This window comes from Pteropus medius, unplaced genomic scaffold (assembly GCF_902729225.1).
Source record: "Pteropus medius unplaced genomic scaffold, Ma_sr-lr_union100, whole genome shotgun sequence".
Lineage (NCBI taxonomy): Eukaryota > Metazoa > Chordata > Mammalia > Chiroptera > Pteropodidae > Pteropus > Pteropus medius.
In genome coordinates, this window is record NW_024356333.1 from 1,511,634 (window position 1) to 1,525,813 (window position 14,180).

General features: G+C 61.0%; 1 protein-coding gene across 1 annotated transcript in view; it reads right to left on the bottom strand.

Moving 5' to 3' along the window:
* ABCB8 (ATP binding cassette subfamily B member 8) overlaps nt 1-14,180 on the bottom strand; it is a 14,916-nt gene continuing 736 nt past the window's right edge. Inside the window, exons 2-16 of the mRNA XM_039861358.1 lie at nt 11,781-12,093; nt 11,282-11,437; nt 11,106-11,200; nt 10,865-10,970; nt 9,984-10,145; nt 9,794-9,879; nt 9,580-9,677; nt 9,075-9,180; nt 6,076-6,109; nt 5,735-5,871; nt 5,457-5,551; nt 5,167-5,300; nt 4,238-4,385; nt 2,597-2,847; nt 1-2,033 (exon numbers count right to left, since the gene is read on the bottom strand). Of these exons, the coding sequence (XP_039717292.1) occupies nt 1,908-2,033; nt 2,597-2,847; nt 4,238-4,385; nt 5,167-5,300; nt 5,457-5,551; nt 5,735-5,871; nt 6,076-6,109; nt 9,075-9,180; nt 9,580-9,677; nt 9,794-9,879; nt 9,984-10,145; nt 10,865-10,970; nt 11,106-11,200; nt 11,282-11,437; nt 11,781-12,093 (2,047 nt within the window). The 3' untranslated portion in view covers nt 1-1,907. The remainder of the gene's footprint in view (nt 2,034-2,596; nt 2,848-4,237; nt 4,386-5,166; nt 5,301-5,456; nt 5,552-5,734; nt 5,872-6,075; nt 6,110-9,074; nt 9,181-9,579; nt 9,678-9,793; nt 9,880-9,983; nt 10,146-10,864; nt 10,971-11,105; nt 11,201-11,281; nt 11,438-11,780; nt 12,094-14,180) is intronic.

Genomic DNA, 14,180 nt, shown 5'->3' on the forward strand with positions numbered 1-14,180 from the left:
CAGAGTGGACAACGTGGTTTATTGCACAGATGTGACCACCTTCGGAGGCTGCAGCCCTGTGACTTTCAAGTACTTTACCACAAATCGTCCCATTTAAACTCTTAAAACAAGCTTTCAAGATTAAGCACAACCAGGCTTACAATCCACACTGAATAACTGCAGGAGCCAAGGTCGAGGTCGAGGCTACATGCCGACAGCACGGCCTTCCGAAATAGAGGCTCCATGACCTCACTACCTCTCTAGTTGAAGTTGGGGGTGGGGGCAGGATTCCGAGGCCGCCCTGAGGGGTATGGAGAGACCTAGAATCTGGTGTCAGAGGCTGGAGGTAGAGGAGCAGGAACTGGCCTTGGCAGGTTCTCCTGAGGGAGGCGCCGGCCCACCAGCATGAACTTGGCCGGGGCACTGAGGGCTGCTCTTGGCTGCACTAGGAGGTGTTTAGTGGCCAGAGAACCCAGAGCCAGGCCCATGTTCAGCTTCCTGGGCTGAGGCGCCCTGGGCTGCGACCTCTGGTCGGCCAGCAAGGGATCTACCAAAGCGGGGGGGCTGTGGCCCTGGTAAGCTTTGGATGGTCTGTCCCCAAAGTAGCATCTAGTCCTCAACCACACCCAGAAGAGACTGTGCGGTCTCTCACCTGGCTCCCGCGTTCACACCTGAGCCGCTGCTACTTTTTCCAAGCTGGCTTTCAGCCACAGCCAACTCTGTGTGTCTTGCAATTGTGGCCACCCCCTTCTGCGCCACAAGATAGACCCAAAATGCTTGGCTGGCCCCGACAGCCCAGCACAGGCGATTCTTCCCACCCAAGGGAGCAGGGCTCGGTGGGCCCTCGGCTGGATGTGGCTGAGAAGGGGGAGGTTGCCTGGTGGGAGGCGACGTGGGCAGAACCAGGGCAGGAGGGTGGCCGGCTCTGGGAGTCCACATGCGCTGGTGGGGAACCCTGGCCACTTGCAGGTCCTCAGAGGCTGACGGAAGCCAGCCCCACCCCGGTCACCACTTCGGGCCCATGGGCTCATGCCACTTGTGTGGTCGGCCAGCCCTTCATCAGGGTGAGGCTCCGGTCCCGTCTTCCCCTGGCCTGGTGACCGTCCCTCCTCAGGCTGGTTCTGCACTTTGTCAGCCCAAGGGACTTAGTGTTGGTCCTTTCCTCATGCTTTGGTGACTATGGGCACTACATGCCCCGAGGTTGGAGTTTGGGGTGTCGGCTCCTTCTCTGTCCCCTTCGAAACTAGTGCCCTCATTTAGAAGGGAGCTGTCCACAATTTCAACAGGTGACAGACTCCAGGTGAGACACCCCATCCCTCCTTCTCCTGCTTGAGGGCCACCTGTCCCATGTGGATAGGAGGAGGGTGAAATCTAGAAATAAGGACCATATGAAGGATGAGAAATTGTCCTGATGGGGACTGTGGGCTGGAGGGGCTGGCCCAGGGGGTGGGCTCCTTCTCCCAGGGCCCAGGGAGGCAATGGGGACAGAGGGGTGTTGGGAGATCCTGGGGCGTGAGCGGGGAAGAACCCCAGTGTAAATTCACTGCCCAGTCCCTCACCCTAATTTGTAAAGTCCCCCCAGAGCTGGGGCCTGGACGTCTTCAGGCTGTCAGGCAGAGGGGACACTTAGCAGAATTCCTCAGAGGGGCGGGGAGGGTCTGTGCACGGGGAGGGGACAGAACAGGGCCCAGGGGCTCTGCCTCCTCCCCTGTGCAGCCGCATGACCCGGTGGTTCTGGCAGGAGGGAGGCAGCCTGGTGGCAGGAGGGCAGTGGGTGGGAGCGGTCTCGCCTTCCTCCTCGTCCAGTGCGTGGCCCGAGTTTATCGTGAGCCGGTGGCCCACAGCCCAGCACGTTGGCCCTCCTGGGGGTTCAGTTCCCGGCCCCAGGCACTAATGCCCGGCAGTGACCGGACTGCAGAGGGCTGCTCTCAGGACTTGGGGTGGTGGTTCCTAGGGCCTCTGGGCGCCTCAGGAAGTGGGGCGTCCAGGGCCTGTCTCCGGATGAGCTCGGCATAGAGCCCGCCTTTCTTCAGGAGCTCTTCGTGGGTCCCCGCCTGGAGAAGAAGGGGGGCAGATGGTCACCTGACCAGCTCTGAGTCCAGGACCCTAGGAAAGCTGGTTTCGTATCAGCCATCGGGCTCACTGTCACCTAGGCCAGTGTCCCTCCTGGGGACACTATGAAACCAAAGCACCATTGGTTAGAGACGCCACTGGCACATCTGTAAGTGTAAGTGCCACCTCCCTGCTTAGGTGGATGTTGGAAGAGCATGTGAGTGCTCCCGGCTCCTTACAGAGCCCAGACTCCAGCTCACGGCCAGGCCCCACACGGCTTCCAAGTCCTGCGGCGGACCCAGGCTCAGTGCTGCACCGGCCAGTCCATGGTGCTGCCTCTTCTGCACCTCAGCCCGTCACAGTCCACTTCCCTGTGACCCTGTGAGCTCGATGACCCCAGGGGACGTGGAGGACACCGGGGCCCTGAGAGACCAGGGTTTACCGAAGGGCAGGGACTCGTAAATCCAGGAGAAGCCTGAAGTCTCCAGGCCCAGACCAGACCCCCACGTAGCTCAGCCACTGTTCCGCCGCATCCACAACTCAAGCTCCCCAGGCCCCCACTGACCTCACAGACACGGCCGTGGGCCATGACGACGATGTGGTGGGCCCCGCGTACGGTGCTGAGCCGGTGGGCGATGACCAGCACGGTGCGGCCAGTGCTGGCGCGGTCCAGGGCCTCCTGCACGACCCGCTCAGACTCCGCGTCCAGGGCGCTGGTCGCCTCGTCCAGGATCAGCACCGCTGGCTGCTTGATGAGGGCACGGGCGATGGCTAGGCGCTGCTTCTGGCCACCAGACAGGGTTGCGCCCCGTTCACCTAGGGAGGAAAGGGACAGAGCAGGGGCCTGAAGCGACCCTCAGCTCTGCACTTGGAGGCGGCCCCCCAAGGGAGCCCCGGGTCTGTCAGGAACTTCTCATCCGGCCCGTCAGGCTCCTCCGCTGGCCTGTGAGCGTTTGTCCTGTCTCTGCAAGGGCAGGGGCGTCACCCGTCAGCATCTGATCCCACATCCCTGTGCACGTGTGGGCGCTCAGGCAAGGTGACGTGAGCTGTACGTGTGGTGTGGCTCAGGGCACCGTCAGGAGTCACCCGGTGCCCCTGCTGCACCAGGGCAGGGTCTGAGCCGGGAGGGGACCTGCGGCTTTAGCTTCTCTCCCCAGCCTCCTGGGTCTCTGGTGCTGTGGGGACGTCCGGGACCCAGATGTGAGCGCTGGAGTGAGGTGACAGCAAAGTGGGATTTGAAGCCCACCACCCAGGCCTTCTGGGGAAACCACATTTAGGGAGAACTGTATAGATGACAGCCTGGGAGCCAAAAAGAACCTCAAGGTGACTGTAGTCACAGAGCAGCAAGGGACAGACTGACGTCCCAGAGAAGCCTGGGAGCTGCTGAGTCAGAGGTACAAGGAAGTGGCACCCACGAGAGGTGTGAGCGTGGCTCCTTAGTCAGGGCGGTGTGGAATCTGGGCAGTGAGCAAGTGCACTGGGTCAGTCACACAGGACGTGAAGGGCGGCCACGGGGGTCACCGTTCCGGAGGTGGGGGCTCAGCTAGACTGTGGCCTGTGTCCAGAAGCACTGAGAACCCCAGACATGCCGGCACCGAGTCATGCGGGAACGTCCTGCAGCAGAGCCCAGAGACTCCGGAGCCCTGTCCTGGGTAAGCGGAGGGACAGGCCTGCTCGCCAAATCAACCCCGTGGATGATGAGGGACAAAGCTTCAAGTTAGAGGACTAGCGTGACGTGGGAGTCGGAGAATGAGCGACCGCGAGGCAGTGACGTCCTTCACTGCGGGTCGGGTCTTGGGATGCAGAGGCCCCTGGGTACCCCCTGCAGATCCCCAACAGCACGGGTCACCGCGTCCCTGGCTGGTCTGGTACAGTCACACAGTGCTCAATGACGGGGTCCGTTCTGAGGTCCGTTCTGCAAAGGTCAGTGTGGCCTTGCACAGACCCGGGCGGAAGAGCCCACCACATGCCTCGCTGCGTGCGGCGCCACCATCCTGCGTGCGGTCCGTCACTGTCTGGAATGTCGTCATGCAGCACTTGACTGTGACTGCCGTGTTCCTGCCTCTGCAGCCTGCTTGTGCCTGGACCTCCGCCCCCATAGAACCGTCTCCGTCCTCCTCGGCCACACTTCCGGTCTGGTCTTCCCTGACGACGCCTGTGCTCCTGCCTCGAGCCCCGGCCTTGCGCCGTGGGCCCCGGCACTCACCCACGATGGTGTGGTAGCCCTCAGGGAAGCTGGTGATGAACTCATGCGCGTTGGCTGCCCGGGCGGCCGCATAAACCTCTTCATCGGAGGCGCCCGGCTTCCCAAAACGGATGTTTTCCATGACCGTCGTTCCGAACAGGACTGGCTCCTGGGTGGGGTCGGGGGGGAGTCCACAAGTAACATTCTGACTTTGCCCTGAATCCCCGTGTGGCATGTCGGGAAAGGCTACTCTGGCCAGACCAGGGCCCCCTGAGGGCAGGCAGGGGCAGTTCAGTCAGAGGTCAAACGAGAACAGACTGGTCCATGGGGGACGGGCACGGAGCTCCTCAGGAGCGGGAGCAGGACTGTGGCAGGGAGAGCAAGGCCACCTGGCCCTGCAGAGCCCCCCTCCCTGGAGAGATGGGGAGGGCGGAGCCTTGCACTGTGGCTTTCCTCTGCTGCGGTGGCAGCCCGCACAGGTTGGCTGCACACACGGGGGAGCTGGGCCTCATGGGGCACTGCCGCCTCAAGCTGAGGGAAAGGGGCGGGGCCTGACTTAGCGGATGGGCAGGTGACCAGCAGTCCCCAGCAACACCACGTGGGCATCTCTAGACTCCGGACCCCACGGGCTTGTCGGTGAACCCAGGGATCCTAGGACAGCCATGCCAGCCCCGCCTGCTTGGCCAGCTTTACTCAAGAACAGCATCCCCACCCTAGGGAGACGAGGGCAGAGCCGGGTGGCCTGGGACGCGGAAGCCTCAGACCCCGAGGAACACCGGAGAACACGCGAAGGCCAGAGCCCCTCCAGAGCAGGGGTGACAGGCTGGGAAGGAGGGAAGGCCCAGGCACCATAAGGACTGGGAGAGAAGCAGGGTCGTGGGGAGGAGGGAGTGAACACCAAAGACACCGCTGGGTGGCCCGCGTGGCGCGGAAGGCCCTGCTGCCCGCACCTGGCTGATGAAGCCGATGACCTGGCCCCGGAGCCAGGAGGGGTCGAGGGTGCGCAGGTCCCAGCCGTCTAGCGTCACTGTGCCCGCCGTGGGGTCGTAGAAGCGCTCGAGCAGGGAAGCCACGGTGGTCTTTCCTGGGGCGTTGGGGACATGGGGCACTTAGGGAGGGGGCACGGGTTCCCGGAGACTCTGCCAGGAGAGAGGGACCCATGGTGGCAGCGGAGTGGCTCCGCTCTGAGTGGCCACCACAGGGGGAAAGCCACAGGGTAGGGGGTGCCGGTCCCTCTTACCTCCGCCAGACTGGCCCACGAGGGCCACGATCTTGCCAGGGGGCAGCGTGAGGGTGAAGTCTTCAAGCACTTGGAGGCCAGGGCGGCTGGGGTAACTGGGAGGAGCCAAGACACCCTCAGTGAGACCAGGTTCCTGGCCCCTTGTCACCCCAGCCCCTCCCGAAGTCTCGCTGTACCCCTGAGGGGCTTAGAGACGTAGGCCCACAGGTCCCCAGCCAGGCTCCCCTCCTATCCTCAGCCTGGAGGGAAGGACCCTGCACCCACCCGCTGACACTGACCTGAAGCTGACATTGTGAAGTGTGATGGCCCCGCGCAGGTGCTCCCTGGGGACGCAGTAGCCCCCGGACAGTGGGATGCACGGGCTCAGAGCCATGTACTCGAAGACTCGGGCGCCTGCACTGAGCCCCCGCACCACCTGGGGAGGGGTTTAGTCTACGGTGAGGGGGGACCGGGTCCGAGGGATGGCTGCGAGTGACAGTAGCATCTCCTGGCCGATGATACATTATCCCCTCTGCCCGACACCCAGTTCTCACAGCACGTAAGTGACGTCGGTGGCTGATGGGACTCCAGCCCAGATCCAGTGTCCACACCCTGAGACCCACTCCCGACTGCCACTCACCTGACCAAACAGGACAGAGAGGTTGGCCATGGACCTGTGAGGAGCAGAGAAGCAGGGTTGAGAGAGTGGGGACAAGAAGCGCCTGAGACGAGGTCAGCTCGAGGGGAGGGTCTGGGTGTCGGCCGCACAGGGGCCACGTGGGCGAGGCAAGGAAACAGCTGGGCTGGAGCCGAGCGCAGCAGGCGCTCCTCGAATCTGGGGCCGCAGGAGCCCTGGGACCAGGCGGGCCACCGGGCAGGTACCCGCTCCTCAGAGCCACATCCTCTCCTGGGCCGGACGGGGCTAACTGTCAGCTCCCTCAGGATTGGGGGCTCCAGGACGCGGTGGGGCTGGACTCCACAGGGCCCGCAGAGTGCAGGGCAGAGGCTGGCTCCCGCACGCATGGGTGGCGCCAGCGCCATGAATGGCGGTCAGGCTTGTGAGGCTCCCGAGGGCAGGTCAGACCCAGCGCTGACAACTCCTGGCGGAAGCAGGACTAATTAAGGTGGGAAAAGGATGGTCACCCTTTCAGGGAAAGAGGAAAACTCTGGGGGAACCAGAGGGGGAACTCTGGGGGGACCCCAAAACAGAACTCACTGGAGATGTTTTACCGTGGGCTAGCCCTGGGTACGGGGTAGTGGGAGTGCGTATCTGTCTAGACAGCGGGCCGCCTCCTCCATCGTGCGGGGCTGTCCGTGGCTGGGAGGCAGATGAGTCACTGCTTAGTCACCAGTCACGGGCCACGGTGTGTGCGTCTGGGATCGTGTGTGCAGGTCCATCCCGAGAGGAAAGACTGACTCCTCGGGAGCGTCACTGCTTCCAGCCCCGGGGTGGGTGTGGGGGAGGGGACATGGTTCCGGCAGGCTCGGAGCTGTCAGCACTTGCCAAAGGGTGGCGGGGGGTGGGGGGCATCGAGCAAAGAAGAGCCAGGACAGCGAGAGATCTGTGCAGGAGAAGGGACGACATTCTCCACGAGAGATATGGGAGCCATCAGTGCTGGCAGAGGTGCCGGGCAGCAACCGAAAACCAGACGCACATGACTCGCTGGTGTGCGATGACCTTGCTCTCAGAGACGGTTCTGAAGTCAGGCCTGGGCTCTCCCCGGGGGCCCGGTGGCGGTGTGCTGGGGGGACAGCTCGCTCTCGGGACTGGGACTAGGCGGCCTGGCCCCGACTGTGGTCCGTCTAGGCATCTTTCCATCTCCTCCGGGGCTCCAGCGCTGCCTCCCTCCCCTCCCCTCTCCCACTCCCCTGCTGGACCCCAAGAGGAAACGCACCAGGTTCTTTCATAAAATGAGACCCAATTCCTCCCAGGGGGGTGGTTAAGAACCCCTGTGAGGTGAGGGCCCTCCGAAAGGCGGGAGCAGCCCCCCTGCAGCCCGCGACAGTGCGCGCGAGCCCCTGGCCTCCTTGTCTGTCGTGAGCTCCACTAGCTGGCTGGGCAGAGCGGTGGGGAGGGCAGAGCGGTGGGGGGGCCCAGGGGAAGGTGAGTCTGAGGGAGGAGGGCCAGGTATGGGGTGCAGCTGCCTCCCCAAGGAGACTTTTCCTGCCACTGCCCCGTGAAGGCCGAGGGGTGACTACATGAAGGGAGCCAGCGGGGTTCATACGGGTCCTTAGGACTAAAACAAAAGGCCAAAGGTCAGCCTGGAGGAAGGGCAGCAGGGGGAGGCCGCACGTCCTCAGCTCTGCAACAGTCAGAGCCTCTTAGTTCCAAGGCCACCAGAGAACAGTTCTGGGGCTGGAGGAGGGATGGGGCCCCCCAAGACCTGGGAGGAGACCAGAGAGAGGGGCCTAGATTAGAGAGCACCGGGCAGAAACGGGGCCAAGGACAGGAGTCTTTCCCGCCTGCCCACCTCTGGGATGGCTCCATTCTCCCCAGGACAATAAGGCCGATGTGAGGGATTCCGTAAGAAGCAGGCGGTGAGACACGACTCAGAGCCAGGCCACATGCGCCATCAGAATCAGGGCCGATAGGGAAGGCCCAGAGGGGGCCCCTGGGGTGATGTTCTATTTCCTTGCCGTGGTTGGAGGCGACACAGGTCTCCACTCTTCAAGGGCTTATCACGGCACACTCACTCCTCAGTTACCTATCGTAACGTGCAGCTGCGTCTTGCGTATTTTTATGCGTGCGGTGGCTGCGTCTCGCGTATTTTTATGCGTGCGTGGGGGAAGGCAAACGAAAAGAAACGGCAGAAGGAACTGCCAGTGTTTAGCTGGGAAGAGGCAGGGAAGGGGAGGCCTCGGGCGGTCTCGTGGCAAAGTCGGCCCACAGCTCCGGGCTGCCCGCCGGCGGACGGGGCCCAGAGGGGCAGGGAGATCTGAGCATGAGCTCCACGAGACGCTGGCGTGGGGGTGCAGGGAGAAAGTCAGGCAGAGGATGGCGGGCCAGCTCATAAAAGGCGGGTCAAAGATGGTCCATCCTTCCCTTGCCTCCTGCTCAGCCCTAAACAGGAAGAAAATGCTGACACGTGCTAGGATGAGCTCGGAAGGCGTCACGTTGAGTGAAGTGAGCCAGTCGCAAAGGACAAAGACTGTGTGACCCCACTTATAGGACGTACCGGAGTAGTCGAATTCAGAGAGGAAACAGAATGGGGGTTGCCGGGGGCTGGTGGGGGGGGCCTGGGGGTACTATTTAGCGGAGACGGCATTTCAGTTTTGTAAGATAAAAACATTCTAAGGATGGATAGTGATCCCAGCAGCACAATAGCGTGAGCGTGCGCGACACTACTGTACGCTTAAAAATGATTAAGAAATTTTAAAAAGCTTGTCGAGGAAACTTCGGAGGTATTCGGAAGGTTGAAGGTGACAGCTGCATTTCTGAGTGTGGTCAGTGAATCAGGCTGGAGGGGCTGTTGTGAGCCCTGGGCTCCTGTGGAGGGCGTGGGGCACCCCCTCCCCAGCCCTGGGCTTCGCCGGGGCAGCTGGGCTGGCCTGGGGCTGTGCGGCAGTCTGCAGAGCAGGCTGGCATCCCGTCCCTTGGCCCAGCAGGGCTCTTAGGCATGGGAATGGCGCCACACTCACCTCTGCACCGTCTGGGAGGCCACCAGGAAGGACATGAGGTCTCCCCCTTTCAGCTGCTGTCCAGCCACGAGGGAACCCCCGACAAACAGGGTGCCCAGGACCATGCCTGCATGGTGAAAGGGGCAGACGGTGAGGGAGGAGGTAATGGGAGCAGAGGACAGAGCCCGGCCCGGGTGTTAGCCCCCCGTTTCAGGCCCTGCTGTGCCTCCGACTGACTGGAGTTCTGGTGAGTCACCTGAATGGTCTCTGCCTTTGCTTCCCCGTTTGGAAACAAGGGGCAGGAGAAGGGGGCACCTCCATGGCTTCCTCCTGGGCAGCACGCTACACACAGCTCAGCTGTGCTACCAGCCCACCTGCCCACTGCCTGTCGGCGTGACCAGGCTCGGGCACCTGGTACTTGAGAGACATCTGAGGGACACGAGAGCTGCCCCTCACCTGTCCCTTGTCCCTCCCAGCGCCTCCTCAGCCATGCCTGGGCCCCCTCGGCGAGGCTGTGCTCACTCACAGTTGAAGGCGACGTTGGAGAGCCCCTGGAACAAGGCGATGCCTCTGCCCAGCTCCTCCGCCTTACAGCGGGACCCCTCCAGCTCTGCTCCGTAGCGCCTGGGGACGGAGGTCAAGCCCAGGCCTCAGGCAGCAGCTGGGCTGGGGTGCAGGGTGGCTGAAAGCACAACCGGGAAGCACCCCCGCCTCGGGCTTTGCCCCTGCTCGGGACTCACTCCTCCTCCCGCTGCTCCATGGCGAAGGCTCGCACGGTCCGAACGCTGCCCAGGGCCTCATCCGCCACACCTGTTGCCCTGGCGATCTGCAAGGAGTCAGCAGTGAGGGAGCCAGGCCGGAGATGGGGAGGAGTGACCGGCACAGAGGAAGTGGGGGGGGAGGAGGAGGGGACAGGCAGAATTCTGGTACCTGCTCCTGACACTGCCGAGACAATTTCCGGAGAGCTGAGCCCATCAGGGAGCCCACTCCCATCAGGGCGGGTGTAGCCACCATCAGCAGCAGCGTGAGGCGGGTGGACAGCATGGACAGGGACACCAGGCAGCCAGCTACTTGGGTGCAGCTTCGCAGACCCTGGGGAGAAGGAAAGAGGCAGGAAGGCAGTCCGGCATCAGCACGACACAGGGGACATTACTGAGGGTCAGCTGGCTACAGCTCTACACTCGCAAGGCCAAGGCCACAGGACTGACCCGTGGGAGGCCCACTGGCAGTCCACTGGTCGCAGGACATAAACCTTTCTTGCCCAGCAGGCGTGAAGGGGCTGCGTGAGAATGCCTACGGACACGGCTTCCTTCCCCTGACAGATCCCAGTGTGCTGCTCCTTCTGCTCTAGAAACTGAACAATGAGAGTCGCGTGGGTTCGCTGTGGGCCGTGTCTGCCGTGACCCAGCAGCCGTGGGGCCATCACGGCTGGATGAGAAGACATCGGTCACCCCGTAAAAGCCACCACTTCCTCCTCGATGCTCGTCAGCGCGCCAGGCGTTCTGGGGGCACGGCAAGCCAGGTGATTTTGCCCTTGGCAAGCCGGGCCAGGGAAAGGCTCCGGTCTGAGTCCTTGGGAAGGTTTTCCGGGGAGGTAGGGTTTCAGGACAGGAGAGAAGCAGCCCGTCCTGACCTTGGACCCTGCCACGGCACCTCCCTTCCGTGAACTTCCCCAGATGGCAGGCTTCCTGCTCCCTGTAAGCCTCGGCTCAGGGCCCACAGACGGGCGGGGCGGGCTTGGAGCATCTGCCCAGGTGCGTGCGTGCGTGCGTGTGTGTGTGTGTGTGTGTGTGTGTACCTGGGGCACTAACCTGGGAGATGACAAGTTTGAAGGATGATTTAAACTCCTGCACATCGGTTGTCAATCGGCTCACCAGCTGCCCTGTCTTTTTAGCATCAAAGAAAGCAATGTCTTGTCTGGCGGTGGGACACGGGGGCAACAGATGGGAGAGAGGGAGATGTCACCTCAGAACGAGGCCCCATCTCCAGACATTTGCCAGGACCCCTGGGGCCCCTGGCCGCCCCACGCCCACCCCCTGCAGCTGGCAGTACCGGAGCAGGTTGCTGAAAAGGGCCCTTCGCATGTCCACGGCCATGCGCTCGCCAATGCGGGACAGCAGAACCAGGTACCCGAAGGTCAGCAGGCCCTGGGAGAGAGAGGCGGCACTCAGGGGCGCCCGGGGTCGGGGGCTTCTGTGTCTGCGCCCAGGCCCTCCCTGCTGCTGTACCTGGAGGCCATAGAGGATGAGCAGGTGGGTGCTGAGAGTCCGGGACTCATTTAGGAAGCTGCCTGAGTGGTCCCTCGTGTACTTGGCCACGATCTCCACCAGCTGGCCCAAGAGCAGGGGGATCTGCACGTTCACCAGCGCCGCGCCCAGTGCCAGCTGAGGTTGGGGAGGCAGACATGACAAGGGAGCCGCCCATCCCCAGCCCCGACCTTGGCCCTTCCTCTCCTGCTACTGTCTCTGCTTTGGCTGCTCCTGTGGCTCTTCGAGAGTTAAAGTCCAGGCTGCCAGCCCCTGGGGAGCCCTGAACCTGCACACCCAGCCACCCTGCACAGGTAACCCTTGGGCCCTAGTCCCCGAGCCAGCCCCTACTGCCTCCTAAGATCGCTAAGGCTCAACAAGGCAGGCGGCTGTCCCTACACAGCTCTGGCTGGGGCTTCGGCAACCCCCTGGCTGGGTCCTTCCTTGTCCCTGGTTTTGAGGGTGCGGGGGAAGATCTCACCACGATGGCTGCCCCCAGAACAAGCATGTGGGGGCGCAGAAACTTCCAGAAGAGCTTCCAGTTAAAGTGGGACTCCCCGACACAGGGTCCGGAGCAGGCGGGAGGGGCTTCTTCTGCCTCACACCGTGCCACAGGGCAGAGGCGGGGGCACTTACTCAGCACCACGGGGCCCAGGAGGATGCCCCCAACCCAGCACCAGGCAGAGGGGCTTCGGCTGGGAGCTGGGGCTGCTCGAGGGAGGCAGGCCCGGAGCTGGGACCGCAGCTGGGCCACGGCCCTGAGGAGGTAGGAGCTATGGCGGTCGCTGGAGTGCCTGTAGGGAGAGAATCACACTGATGGCTCCGGGCCCCGACTGTCCTTCAACTGAGCGATAACCCAGAGCTCCATTCCTCCTCTGCCAGGCCCTACGCTGCCTTTTTCAGGGCTGAGCTCAAGCGACCTCAGTTCCTGAGACAAACACACATGCAGAGTAGCTGAGGAATGACAGGAGGCATGCGACGAAGTCTTAAAGGTGTTCTCCCCGGGCTGTCGCTCAGCCAGCCAGGCCCTCTCGGCCTCTAGAGGTATCTCGGGGTCAGTGACCTGCTCCAACCCCTGCTCTTTCAGATCACAGGACGTCAGAGCTGAAGGCGCTCTGTGAGGCAGCTAGTCCACAGCAGTCCCTTACAGACAAGGACACAGAGTCCTGAGTGCATTTGGCTCAGAGGGGGAAGAGAGGGAGAGTACCCACCGTGGTGTCCCCGCGTCACCGAGTTAACGGCCCGCTGTGCTTGATCCTTGCATCTCTGGGAGGGAGATGCCATTATTCTCACTTGATAGATGGCAAAAATCACATGGGGCTGAGAGAGCTAATAATTTGTACCCAAGTAGAAATGGGACAAGACAGGACCCCTGCCGTGATTCCAGAGCCTAGGCTTATTCTACTCTCCCCTGTGTAACGTGCCCAAGGCCCTGTGTGGCAGGACCAGGATGGACCCAAATCTTTTGACCACTGGTCAGTGCTACTGTACCCCATTACCCTGGCTCCTCCCAGGCCTCAAGTGTTTATGTGACAATGTATGGAGCGAAAGGGTGACACTTCCTTTCTGTCAGCGGAAGGAAGGAAAGGAAATAGAAATCCAAATAACATATCTTGTCATCTCAGATAGGCCAAGATCACCTTCTCTTTCCTGCAGTTTCCACATCTACAGATGGCAGTGTAGGGCTGCGTGCCCACCATGTGCAGAGTTCTGCTATGAGGCACAGGGAACAGGTGAACAGGACGGACCAAGCAAATACCCTCCTGGTGGTCACGCTTTAGTGGGGGCTCAAAGAGTTCATGACAAAGCTTGCAGAGTTCAAGGAAGGGACCCACGAGGCACTTGGGGAGCACAGAGCAGGCTGAAGGAGTCAGGAAAGGCGGGGTGGGGAGGAGCAGTCATTACAATCTTTATAAAACAGATGGACTTTGGAGGGCAATGAGGACCATTTGTGGTGTTTAGGCTGGGGTGTGACGTAATCAGCTTTGCATTCTAAAGACCATAGCAGAGGGGAGTGGCTGGAAGAAGACAAGACTGGCTACAGAGGCTGTTAGAAGCAGAAGTTATCTGGCCAAGAGTATATGGTGGGATCGAAGATCCGAATGAGACTGATGGAGAAAGGCTTTTAAAGAAAGAATAGCGAGTAAGAAGTTTTCCTTTATTATGATGGTCTTTTCTATTCCCAGGTCCTCCTAACTGCAGACTTCATCTCATCCATCCCTAGTTTCAGGGAGGCCTGGGCTTTTTGCCACCTCTATGTTATGTCTTCGTTCACCCCGGTACAATGAATATATACATGTCACACAAAACTGAAGTGCTTCACAAAAAACTTTCTCTATTTTTTAACGATGTATTCTATTTTCTATTATATTCACTTTTAAATGGTCCCAACCCACTAAGTTCATTTTACGATCTATTGTATTGTGATCTGCAAACCACTGCACAAACGAATACGCAAATACTTGAATATTATTGGGTCTCTTTCCTTGGGTTTCTCTTTGTCTTAAATAATATCAACACCCTTACTCTTTTCCTAAGGACGGTTTTCAAACCTTTTAATAATTTACCACGGCCACTTTCCAGCTTCTCTCATCTTCCCCAAACTAAGACCCGAAGCAGGGCTTGTTTATTGCCAATACTGGAGTATTATTTCCCAGCGCCCTACGTCCTGGCTCCAGCTCCGTTCGGCTCTTGCCCTCTATCAATCAGATGGACTTTCAAAACGACCCAAGCCCACATCCACCCGCCCTGTGAATCTGCTGCCTGCCTGGCCCTCAGGTTATTCACTCCAGGATCAGAACGAATTCAGTTCCTTCTCAAATGGCATTTACAATGGAGTCTCAGTTCAGGGTCCTGTTGGATTCCAACCGGTCTCTCTTTA